Source organism: Hyaena hyaena, unplaced genomic scaffold (genome assembly GCF_003009895.1).
Source record: "Hyaena hyaena isolate Hyena2069 unplaced genomic scaffold, ASM300989v1 scaffold_208, whole genome shotgun sequence".
Classification (NCBI taxonomy): domain Eukaryota; kingdom Metazoa; phylum Chordata; class Mammalia; order Carnivora; family Hyaenidae; genus Hyaena; species Hyaena hyaena.
In genome coordinates this window covers 1,506,261-1,519,359 of record NW_024080839.1, presented here as the reverse complement: position 1 = coordinate 1,519,359, position 13,099 = coordinate 1,506,261, and the positions used below count along the sequence as shown (strand labels likewise).

At 45.1% G+C, this 13,099-nt stretch overlaps 1 protein-coding gene across 1 annotated transcript in view; it reads right to left on the bottom strand.

Moving 5' to 3' along the window:
• MTHFD1 (methylenetetrahydrofolate dehydrogenase, cyclohydrolase and formyltetrahydrofolate synthetase 1) overlaps positions 1 to 13,099 on the bottom strand; it is a 62,516-nt gene that overhangs the window by 29,519 nt on the left and 19,898 nt on the right. The window contains exons 3-8 of the mRNA XM_039242128.1: positions 8,940 to 8,999; positions 8,218 to 8,271; positions 7,002 to 7,138; positions 6,767 to 6,867; positions 4,641 to 4,777; positions 3,682 to 3,793 (exon numbers count right to left, since the gene is read on the bottom strand). Coding sequence (XP_039098059.1) covers positions 3,682 to 3,793; positions 4,641 to 4,777; positions 6,767 to 6,867; positions 7,002 to 7,138; positions 8,218 to 8,271; positions 8,940 to 8,999 — 601 coding nt within the window. The remainder of the gene's footprint in view (positions 1 to 3,681; positions 3,794 to 4,640; positions 4,778 to 6,766; positions 6,868 to 7,001; positions 7,139 to 8,217; positions 8,272 to 8,939; positions 9,000 to 13,099) is intronic.

Genomic DNA, 13,099 nt, shown 5'->3' with positions numbered 1-13,099 from the left:
TCAAGAGAACAAAACCCAGTGATGCATCACTGCTCACTCACACAAAGTACCTCCTAGACTTGGCTTCAGTGCACTTCCGGGAGGGGCTGGGGGACAGGACTAGACTCTGTGGCTCTAAGGCTCCTGAGGCAGGATCAGGGAGGATCTTAGCATTTCACCCCTTCTCTTCAATCAGATCACCACAACCGAGATAGCAAACTTTAGGGTGTAGCCCAAAGTCAGACTGAAGATCTAAGTTCTAGGATCAGCTCTTCTACTGACTGCCAGTCCTTAGCCTCTGTGAACTCCTACTGCCCAGGAGTCCAAAGATTGCAAAAGAAAGACACTACCTATTTCACAAGCTTGCTGAGAATCAAGTGAGACATCTGTGCATTCTTGAAATTGAAAAAGCATTCTCTAGGGGTGCCTGGGTGGTTCAGTTGGTTAATTTAGTGTCCGACTTCAGCTCAGGTCATGATCTTGCAGTTGGTGACCTCGAGCCCCATGTCTGGTTCTGTGCTGACAGCTCAGAGCTAGAGCCTACTTCAGATTCTGTGTCCCTCCCCCCGCCGCCCCCCACCCCTCCCCTGTTTGCACTCTGTCTTTCAGGAATGAATAAACAGTAAAAAAATTAAAAAAAAAAAAAGCATTCCCTAAATATAAGGGTTTCTCTTCCCACCCTAGAAGCAGGGTATTTTCTATATGCACTCTAAGGAGCTGGAGAATCTCTCTCCTAGGGATGGTTTCAGGTTACTAGAATATAAAGCAAGCCACACAGAACATGTCCTCTCAGAACCCTAGTCATCTCAAAATGTCCAGAAGCTGTGACTAAGAGCTGTGGTACAGGTTTCAATAGTCTAACCCGGACATTAGTTTAAAATGCCCCACTCCTCTTCCTATGTATTCATGCTGATCATTTTAGCGTCTCCGTATATAGGAGACACATCGATCAGTGCACGACCGCTATGCAAGCTGAGCTCAGCTTTGCCCTGAATCAAGCACGGTTAGGGCCGACCCTCTGAGGGCCCTCTGGCAAACGTCCAGTGTTTTGTGTAAAGTATGATGTAGTCAGTAGAAAAAAGCCATCACTTCTCACTGTATGGCTTCAGTAACCAATAAACATTCTGGGTATTTACCCGAGCCCTAGAATTTCTTTCGTTGGAAATTATAGGTACAAAGTCCAATCACTGAGTTACAGACCAGTGGGTAGACTGGAGGAACTAAATGTTATTGTTTGCAAATGTTCATTTTCAAGGCATCATGTTCTGTAACTGGGCCATATCTTGACTTATATTTTGATTATTTAAGTCATTCGCAGGGCATCTGGGTGGCTCGGTAGGTTGGGCGCTGGTTTGACTCTTGATTTTGGCTCAGGTCATGATCAGGCAGATGTGGGATCAGGCCCCATCTGCACTGTCAGTGTAGAGCCTGCTTGGGATTCTCTCTCTCTCTCTCTCTCTCTCTCTCTCTCTGCTCCTTCCCCTCCTCATGCTCTTTTTCTCTCAAAAAAATTTAAAGAAAGAAAATCATTTACATGGTCCACTCAGGGATAATATCCTAAGACATTTGCCAAATAAAGAATGAATTACATACCCCGCCCCCCAAAAAAAGAATACTGTTAAGATTCAAGTGCAGAGCAGAAAGTACATGTAAGAGAAACACATAAAAACAGTCTTCCCACTTGGCTTACTAAAGACAATTTAAGAAGTTAACAATAAAATTCAGCCTTATCAAAACTTATTTACTAAATACCCCAGATCAGTAAAAACACAGAATACCAGATGTTGATTTGCTCTTATTCATATTTCACCATCTATGTGAAAAATAAATGTGAACAAGATGGGGAGTTTCATGTTTAAGTCAACATTTCATACCTATCTGTTAAGACTCAAGATTCCTACCCAGGCTTTTTTTTTCCATCTCTCAAATCTAGCCCCCCCCCCCCAAAAAAAGATGGCTAAAGCAGAAATATGATACAGAAGATGCAAGGTTTTAAACAGAATGGGCTTGAATGTCATATCACAAGTACTCAAAGTGAGGAGTTGTAGGAGAGCAATGTCTTTATCACCCATTAGATAATTACACTACAGGAAAATGAGTGATCAATTATGAGCTACTGTCTTAAAAGCATGGTAGGGAGAGTGGGAGGGAGGTTAAAAATGGTGAAGGCTTGACAGTGACTAATGTTCCTTGGCAGCTTAGTGTCTGTGTTTCAAACTTGAGATAGGAAGGGAAAAAAAAACCCAATACTCTTGCTGTAACTCCCTTCAACAATTCAACAGGTGTGAGTGCCAGCGGTTTGAAGACATAAAGCTAGACAAGAAACTGCAGAGATCATGGCCCTGAGGTGGAGGAAAGCACAGGACACCGCACACAAAGAGACACCAAGTTCTGGGAGGGCAGGGGGGCACGGGGGAAGGGAGAGAAGGATTTTCAAAAGAAGGAGAGATAGGGAGGAGGTAGTTTAACTGAAGATCAAAGTGGAGCTTTTCCGATCACGTAGCCCCGGGCTGCGCTGATGTGTGATGCACGGAAACAGCTGTCTGATTAAACACTGTTCCGTTCTTGAATCTACGAGGCACGTATACAGTTATTCACTGTACGGTCCTGTAAGAGTCTGCCAACTTCACAGAACTGCCTATTGCACGGGGGACACGGGGACAGAAACCACAGAGGACAAGCCAGGCGTGTGCAGAGAAGGGTGCATGGTCTACTCCGCAATAGGTGAAGACAGGGGTTCACAAGGCAGTGGGAGATAAAAGGCCACCGAGGCGGCGGAAACGAGGGTGGGGCTACGGAGCTTGACAAGTAACGTGGGAGAAAGAGGCTCCTGTCAAGACCCACCAACACACGGGCGCCTGGGTGGCTTAGTCGGTTAAGCATCCGACTTTCGCTTGGGTCATGATCTCGCGGTTCGTGGGTTCGAGCCCCGCGTCGGGCTCTGTGCTGACTGCCAGCTCAGAGCCTAGAGCCTGTTTCAGACTCTGTGACTCCCTCTCTCTCTGACCCTCCCCTGCTCACGCTGTCTCTCTCTCTCTCTCTCTCTCTCTCCTAGAAATAAATAAAACATTTAAAAAAATTAAAAAAAAAAAAAAAAAAAAAAGACCCACCAACACAGGCAGGGACTCGCAGGTGGATGCGTGTGGGAGACCAGGAAACGGCGCACAGCAGTGCAGCCACCTAACAGGGTAACACTCACTGCTAACACCGAAAACAGAAGGGAGGGAAACTTTCTGATATTTGAAAACTATCTGATTCAGGGATCAACTGGGAGGGAACAACAATGCACTGGCTTTATTCTCTCTGTCTAGAAGGGTCTGGGTCCAAGTCTCCTTAGTAAAGCCCTCCCACGAGAGAGTCTTGGCAAAGTGAGCCCCTCTCCCGGAGAACCCAGCATTCCACAAAGATTGCATTATATTTTAAATCCACTCACCCTTCGTTAAGAATAAAGGGCGATCTCTGGGAGAAGGCAGGGTGAGCTCCCCTTGTGTCCCGTCCCCCACCCTCTCCTTATACAAAGTCTGTCTCAGGAAATGCACAGTCCAGTGGCTAAAATCGCCGCTCAGGACACTTGCTCTGACCCTAGCACTTCAAACCTGAAACGGGACAAGGGGTTCTCACACAGACTTCACTTGATGACCTAGATGTCTTCCTCTGCCCGTCCTTCACCAGAAACCACCTTCCTCCTCTAGCGGCACTCACCTGGGATATAATTGATCCCACAGTCGATGACTATTGCCCCGGGCTTGATCCACTCCCCTTTTACCATTTCTGGCTGACCAGTTGCAACCACCAGGATGTCACCTTTATTTACCTAGGGAAAGAGGGTTTTGACTTCAGAAATTAAACAGTGAGACATAAAACAAACAAATAAATAAAAATCTAGACGTGGCACAGACAACCCTGTTCATTGTCCTTGTTCATTGTCCTCAGCTACTTTATGCGGACCACACACCATCTCTCGCAGTTCCTATGCTGGGCTCATTCCTCCATGTGCCACAATGCTCCCCGTTACTAAAATCTTCTGAAATGGGGAAGGTGATGTAAACACGCAGGACAGGGAGGAACGCTGGCTTGGAGCCACAGGCCTGGCTCTAAATTATGTGGCGTTGGGAGGCTGCCCCCTCTCCTATGCAGTATGGGGACCAGCCCCTCCTGCAGAGCTCTGCTTCAGGAGGATTAAAAGAGAAGGTGCGCTGTCAGCAGGATAGGTATGAGAATTCTTAGGCTCTGGGATCGGATGCACGTCAAGAACAAGACGTGAAGAAGGTCCATAGGACCACCGTCCACATCCCCCTCCTGAGCACCTCCATCTCTGAACCCACTACTGTGTCACACATCTGTGATCTGGCTGCTGGGATCCATCCCAGTTTCTATACTGAGAAACCCTACCTTCCTGCGAGGCCGACTGGTACAGAAAGAATAGGATCAGAACAAAATCTGTGACCACTTGGGCAGGTTTTTAAGTAGAATTTGTTTCTTCATCATGTAAAATGAGACAAGAATCAAGGGAGTTGCTAGAGGGGTTAAATGAGATCTTGGATGAAGTAAAATAGAGTACATGGCAGTTTCTGCACTTGAACCAGGTGAGAACACCCACCGCGCACGTGCGCACTCAGGCACACGCACAGACCTCTTTCACTCTGCTGCGGGCCCCTTACCTCCTCGCCTAGGTTGGCAGTCTTGGAGTGGCAGGTGGTCACTGTGGCGTGGTTCCACAGGAGCAGGTCATGCATGGGCGCACCTACTATCTTACTGCGCCCCACCACCACGGCGCGCCTTCCAGCAATCTGCACCCCTGAAAGAACAGGGTGAGTCAGAGTGTGGGGAGACGGTGCCCTCTTAACGCGCCGCCTAAATGGGAAAATTCAGAACAAGTGCACAAACACGGGGTTCTGAGCATCAAGCAGAAGTCTTCCTAAAAACACCCCTTCTTTGGCAATAATAGTCTCAGCTCTAGGGTTTCAGCTGCAAATTGGGACATGTACTGTGTCCTTTTTGCTGTGGGCTTTGGGGAGCAGCCTAAGCCAAGATCCATTCATTGAGTCATAGGAGAGTGGGAAGAAAACCTACACTCAAAGAAGAAAGAAAACCTGACATACAGCTAAACAGCCATATGGAAGACAGTAGATTTACTTATGTGGGAAAAATAGTTATAACAAATAGGGTACATGTGATGTGCTGGACGGAAGGAAAGGAAATTAGAGAAGTATCAGTAATTCTTTACAGCTCTGGTAAGTTCATTTATGTAGTTCTTCATCCAAATTTCTCTTTTGGCACAGGGCTTGAGCCACAGGGTTATTTGCAGGAAAGAGACAAAGGGGAACTTTAAATGTAGCAGAAAGCTTTCTTTTTGATGACTCAGCATCCATTCTTCGGGCACTATCCCAATGTCCTTTTCAGGACTGACATACTCTACTCCATAAAGGAGATGGTCTGGGTGCTCACCCACATTTTTTTTTTTAATAATTTATTTATTTTGAGAGAGAGAGAGAGAGAGAGAGAGAGAGCGTGCACACACAATAGGGAGGGGCAGAGAGTGGGGAGGGGAGAGAGAGAGAGAATCCTAAGCAGGTTCCATGAGTCAGCACAGAGCCTGATGTGTGGCTCAACCCCACAGTGAGACTGTGACCTGAGCTAAAACCAAAAGTCAGATGCTTAACTGACTGAGCCAGCTAGGCGTCCCTCACTCACATGTGTCCCTGGCCAATGAGATCTAGCTGTACAACTGTCAGGCACAAGGTAGGACCTGCTCAGGACAATCAAGGAGAGCCCAAGAATGAGCCACCACAAGAAGAAAGCAGGGATAAGATCCTAAAGTCTCCACATGAGCTTCTCTACACAGCCTGGCTCAAGTGAACTCTTGCTTATTTAAGGCGGCTTGCATTTAAATTGTGCTGCATACGTTAGTTTTATTCAGAAAAGGTAAGCTTCTGTGTAATGCTAACATCATAAACATCTAGAAGTAAAGCCCTCAAGGTCTGAGATGTTTAAAGGGTACTTTATTATAGACTCTCTAGGATTCTGAGAAGGACCTGAAGCTGCGTTAGGGCAAATAAGGTGCTGTGGCTCAGGAGATATGCTTCGGAGTAGAAATTCGCTTGTAGAACTGAAGAGTAAAAGCCGGCCGGAAGCTGATAGCTTAACCTTGTCTTGCCAACCACAGAAAATGTTCATATACGTTGGCCAGCATTTTCCACTTGAAACTTCTGATCCACTTCCTCTAAATAGGACACATTTCCTTGTAAAAAATAACCTCTGCGGAAAGTGTTCATGATGAAATTAAAATACCAAGATGTTCACTAGGTAGTGGGGTAATATGGCCAACTGCTCAAGAGATCTGCTTCCAGCCATCTGTCGAGTCTTCAAACTATTATGGAGACTCAGGTTCCATTTTGGGGGTTGGGACTTTTCACTGTGTCTGAATTCTTATGTCTTTAGAAGTTACCTTTCCATAAAAAAGTTAAACTTCTTTGAGAAAAAAAAAGCAAACAAAAATAAACTTCCTTGAACTCAAATAATGGAGTTCACATTTTGACTCTGCTGCCTCTCGGACAAGTTACGCATCCATCTCTCTGAGCCTGTTTTCTCAAGCTGTTAAACAGTAATAGTACCTAGTCCACAGAGCTGTCGAAAAAATGGAGAATTTAGGTAAAGCCCCCAGCTGACAGGTAACCTTGTGCCAATCAAGTCCATTCATTTAGGGCCTAGTGTACCACCCCCTTACCTCCATGGGTCAAGACCAGGCCCAAAAAATGGTGGTTTGTTTTCATTCACTTGTTTCTACCTGTCTCTTTGATGAGTTCCAAGCATCCTTTAGGCGTACAAGGGATGAAACAGTCATGGAGGTCACCTCTAGCAAGTTTTCCGGCACTGATGCTAGTCAATCTAAAACAATGAAAGCAATGAAGGCAGAAATAAATTAGATGTCTTTACTCTCTAGAAGCACATATGGTTTGTTCCGGAAACAGAAACATAATTGGAATCATGTAACGTGATACGGAGAGCCAAGGCACACTCACCCATCCACATCCTTCTCGGGTACAATAGCATTGACCACCGCTTCAGTGTTAATGGGATTCTCTGAGTCCAAAGGTAGCTGCACTATGAAACCGTGTACAGTGGGGTCCTCATTCAATGACGTAACGTACCTTAACACCTAAAAGTAACAGCGCATACAATTTGTATAATACATAGATACCAAAAAGGTAGAGAAACACTTTTTGGTTGCCCTATTTTCCTCCAAGAGTTTAACTGTAGTCCTCTTACAGTGTACCTCCCTTTGAACCTGAGAGCAATTCTAACACCATATGTAATCTTCAGTGTCTGCTAAGAAGGTCATCAAGGAAAAGAGTGAAGAACTTCAATAGTATAGCCATGTTACTCATCCAAAACAAGATCTGTGATGACAGAAACATTCTATAATGTGCACTTTTTACTGCACAGGAATGGCCACTGAATACTTAAAACGTGGCTAGCACAACCAAGGAACTGAATTTTACATTTTGTTTCATTCCAGTTAAATGGCCACACGGGGCTAGCAGTTACCCCATTGAATAGTGCAGATGTAGAACATCTCCATCACCTCAGAAAGTTCTTTCTCCCTCCTGCCCCTTCACAGTTACTCCCTGAACCTCAGGCCATTACAGTTCTGACTTTAATCATTGATGACCCGTTTGGCCTATTTTTGAACATCATATAAATGGAATACATACTTTAAAAAAAATTTTTTTAATGTTTTATTTATTTCTGAGACAGAGAGACAGCATGAACAGGGGAGGGTCAGAGAGAGAGGGAGACACAGAATCTGAAGCAGGCTCCAGGCTCTTAGCTAGCTGTCAGCACAGAGTCTGACGTGGGGCTCAAACCCACGAACCATGAGATCATGATCTGAGCCGAAGTCGACGCTTAATTGACTGAGCCACCTAGGCGCCCCCATATTTGGTTTTTAAAAGGCACACAGCTACAGGCCCAGGATCGGTTTATAGTGAACACTGCAGGGGTCTGAAGCAAAGGACATGGCGATCATGCACTGAGTACACACAGCCATACCCTAGGATGGCACCATTTACTCTGTGTGTTTCCAAAACTTTTCTGGAGGCAGAGTCTGCAAACAAAGAATTACCTTGAGGTCTTTCATACGGTGAATGTATCAATTCCTAAAATTCCACTAAACCAAAGACCAGAGATGAAAGCACGTTAGCTATCCCTCTTAACAACTGATTCCTCACAGCTCACCTCACATTCTGTGGCTGTTCTTGGTAACTTAATGTGCGTGGCTTTGATCCCAATCTGCAAAAATGGACATTTAAAACAGGCAAGAGAACGTTAGACATGGGGCCATTTCTTTTCATCAATATGACTAATACAAATCAGGTGACCTTAGTCACCATTTCACCCTTGTATGTTTTTGTTTGTTTATTTAAAGAGAGAGCGCGTGCGTGCATGTGCCTGCATACACATGTGAGCGGAGGAAGGGGCAGAGAGAAAGGGAGAGAGAATCCTAAACAGGCTCCACGACGCCAAGGCAGAGCCCGACACAGTCTCGATCTCAAGAACCGTGAGATCGTGACCTGAGCTGAAATCAAGGGTCAAACGTTTAACTGCTTAACTGACTGAGCCACCCAGGTGCCCACACCCTCGTATGTTCTGAAGAATGAATCTCTCACTTTGACCCATTCATCCTTCACTTGTTCACTGTCACCACTGCTCTTAAGCAATTTCACGTCCACTGGTCCTGCTCTTTGGGAAGTCAGCAGACCACGGACTGGAAAACATCCAAGGGTAAAACCAGGGGCTGCAGCTTCAGCCCTACATTTCTGACTCGCAAAACAGATCAACTCAAGTCTGCCATGGGCAATGAAAGTTTTTACAGGGAGGGGCACACAGGGCACGGGGTCATCAACAAGACCTGGGGTGGGGGCGGGCTGGGGTGATGGCACTGCCATTCCGGGCTTTACCTCTTCCGCAGCCTTCAGCTTCACATTTATATAAAGATTAGAATCATCTCTGTCGCCAACCTAGAATAATAAATACATGCAAATCAGATGATCAAGGAAAGGCAAAGTGTACAGAAAAGCTTCTAAAATTTTAGTTTTGATAAAAGGAATGTTTAATCATGAGACTCCTGTTGCAGAGAACTTCACAGGAGAACGGGAGAATGCGGGGGCAGAATGGAGATACGAACACAGGTGGTGTTACCAACCCCTCAGCAAACAAGGCCCACCTGAGCCCACTGAAAAAGCCACAAGACCAAAAAAGAAAAAAGAAAAAAAGGCAGGGGACACCTGCATCTGCCTTGGACACTAAACAAGGAGTTTGCCTTGGAGCCGCCCTGCGAGAACAACAGAGCGTGGAGGCCTGAACTGTCCTCAGATGATCAGAATCATCTCTGTCACCAGAGCTGTGGGAGCCAGGAAAGCCCAGAAGGTATAATCTGCACCTTCTGTCCCGCCCCCCACGCCCAAGGGCAGTAGAAAATTCTCTTGCGCAGTTACACTGGGAAGAGAAGCCAGCTGGGGTGGGGCTAGTTCAGGCTGGCCTCACTCAGAAGAGACACCGACGCGAGGCAAGGGCAGCCGCTGCCCTCAAGACAGAGAGGAAAGCGTGGTGCAGAAGCAGCAAATGCTCTGAACTACCGTGCCGGCTCTCACTGTGTCCCCCTCGGTTCCTCTAGTCACGAACATATTTATGGTGTTTCACTGTTGGCCATATATCTGTAAAATTTTGTCTTACAAACACGCTCCCACGTTCTCACGCTCGACAATAAGTTTGGTTCCTCCCAAAACTGCAGAGGGGGGAAACAGTAGGTCCGGTGATGCCACGGATAACAGACACAGGACTCCTTTTAACAGGATAACTCGCACAGGAAGAAGGTTGAGTATTTCCAGTCCTTGTCATGTTGGTGGGGTTACTGGAAGCTCTCCTCAGGGTCACGGAACCTGGCCTTCCCCCAGCTTCAGCTGTCCCTCATACAGACACTTCTCAGTTCTGCCTGCACTCACGGGCATTTCAAGAGTCAGGTGAAGCCTTTGGAGGGAATTTGATTTTTCTATGGGTTACCTGCTTCCTGTGGGGGATCCCCCAGAATTCCAGAGCCTCTCCTGTTTCTTCTGCGGTCACTTTCTTGTATGTGTTCCCTATTGTTCAGCCCTCACTGACTCAGTTTCCACACTGAATACACTCTGGGATTCTTAGATCTAAGCAGGAAAGGAAGTGGCTCCAAGCACAACAGTATTGTTCCTCACATTTTCATTGATATTTAAAGTACATTTTTTATTTTATAGAGAGAGCGTGCATGTGTGCACAAGTGCGGCTAGATGAAAGGGGCAGAGAATCCCCAGGCAGCCTCCGTGCTCAGTGCAGGGCCCGAAGTGGGGCTCAATCCCACAATTCTGGGACATGACCTGAGCCAAAATCAAGAATTGGACACGCAACCACAATTTGCCACCCAGGGGCCCCTACAATTAGTTATTTAAACTCATTTATGAGATTAAATGGTTTTGCTATTCACTGCCAGACATTTTTAAACCACAGTCTCTCTGCTCTACAGTTCATCTTCATACCTCACCCAGGTAGCGGAAATGCAACATAAGTCACTTTCCCAGGAAAGGTATGTGGACATTTTTCTGAGTCTACGTGTATCTGGAAATATTTTTCTGCTGTGTTTGCCCTTGACACGATTTACCTGGCTGAATCTGGAGTCACGACATTTTCCTTCAGAGATGCTGTCTTCAGCATCTAGTGAGAAGTCTCAAGTCTTTTGTTGCGGATCTTTTTTACAGGTAACTGTTTTCTGTCTGCGTATTTCTGAAAGAATTTTTCTAAAACTCCAAACCCAGGGTCGCCTGGCTGGCTCAGATGGTGGAGTAAGTGACGGGCTCTTGATCTCAGGGGTGTAAGTCTGAGCCCCAGGTTGGGTGTAGACATTTCTCAAAACTGAAATCTTTTAGAGGCACCTGGCTGGGTGGTGAGGGTAAGCTTCCGACTCTTGATTTTGGCTCAGGTCTTGATCTCACAGGTCGTGAGCTCTTGCCCAGCCTCAGGCTCTTCGCTGACAAGGCAGAGCCTGCTTGAGATTCTCTCTCTCTTTCTCTCTCTGCCCCTCCTCGCTCTCTCTCTCTCTCAAAAATACACATTTTTTTAAAAATGAAACTTTTAAAAAATTCCAAAACTGCCACCAGTTTTAAAAAGAAAGCATAATGGTTATGGGTATGAGCATGTGTCAAAGTGTTAAGGTAAGCCCAGTGCAAAGGAAAAGTCTTCCTAAAAGCCAATCCAGAGACTCTTAGTACAGACATGTTTGAGGGGAAACGGTTACACAACCACTGACAGACTAGATGCGGAAAAAATGTTTAGCTGAAGAACAGTAGATTCTTGACTGACAGTCAAGCAAGTAGGTGGAAGACTGGTTTCCGAGAACAAATCTTAATCCTATCACAGTTTATCAAGAAAATCACTGAAGCATTTTATCAGTAATGCTAATTTCTTTCTTGAAAAAGGTGAATTACTTTATTCTAAAAAGGTCTTATCCCAGAATAAGTTAGGGACTTTTTTTTTTTAAACACCAACAGTCTGAAACTATTTCCTGCAAACAGGGTCAGACAGTATATATTTTAGCTTTGGGGGGGGCCACATACTCTGTCATATATTCTTCTGCTTCATTCTTAACCTCTTCCAAATTGGACAGCATTTGGATGGGGGACCAGTTTACTGATCCCTGTTTTACACCGTAAAATATATTGGGTCTTGGTCTATTTATTAATAGACCTGAGTTTATTCATTTTACTGTTTTGTCCATGTCTTTTGTGCGGACTGAAAGAGTTACTATATGTAAAACACCCTGAATAATTCTTGGTAGGAAGCAACTAATAATGATATTAATAATGAATATTTTTTATGTGATAAAGGGATAGAAATACAGCCTTAATCTCTTATACTGAAAAGTCAAGTGTTAATTTCCTTTAAGTATTTAGTTATTTGGAAAGTTACCAATCAATTGTTCTAAAAAAAAATCCAACTTTTAGGTGTATATACCTGGACCAGACTACAAATATCCTTGAGTGCAATGCTAAGGAATTAGAAAAACAAAAAGGAAAGCAAATGGGGTTTAGAGACAGACAGACCTGGGTTCCTATCCCAGATGCAGGCACTTCCTGACTGTGGTTTTGGGCTAGTACCCAAGATCTTTGAGCATCAGTTACTGTGACTATAAGGAAACACAGCTTGTAGGGCTAGTATGCAGCTCAGAACAACTAAAAGTATACACAAAGCATTGGGACTACATCAGACACTCTGTATAAGCAGTACTGTCACTCCTGTAGAGGGCGGGGTGGGTGTGGTTGGATGGATTGTGAGCAATCCCGCAGTAACAGCTAAACACAGACTGGAAGGGTCCAGATTAGAGCCTGAAACCTGTACGCAGGTGCCTGCAGTGGAGAGGGTGCGAGCAGTAGCTACTGGAAGAGCTTATGAGAGGCACAATCGATAACATGATATTTGCTAAGGGGACTTAACAGAGTGAGGAAAAGAGATCCTCAAGAGAAGAGCTCAGGTTTCTGGTTGAGTGTGTGGGAAGATGGTGTCAGTCACCAGCAGGGAAAAAAACAAGAGGTCGAGGTAGCAGGGACGTGATTACAACATAACACGTAAACCTTACATCAGGGAAAGATGTCGTAAAATATCCTACCACCACCATTATTAATATTCTACCACTGTTTTTACTGGCAAGGACACAGGAGACAAGCTGCAAAACAGTGTTCATGTAACAAAAACTCTTACAATCAACACACTTAAAATACAAGTTCAGAAGTCTATCTTAAAAACAGGAAAAAATTGCAATATTGCTAATACTGAGATTTTTTTGAATCCCTTCTGAAACCTCTGCAAAGGTTTACAGTAATAGAGTTCTTGTCAACCACATGTACTCCTTCTACAACAAACAATTCACAAGAATAAGTCAAGAAATAACTGGTCTCCTGAGCGTACTGAGTGAATGCCCACAACATACCTTTGATCCTCATTAATCTGCAAAGAAAAGAAAAACCCACCACAGTCGAGAACACACCAGGCAGAACCCACAGGCCTTGTGTACTTTTCTTCTCGGCTAAGGCCTCCTGGA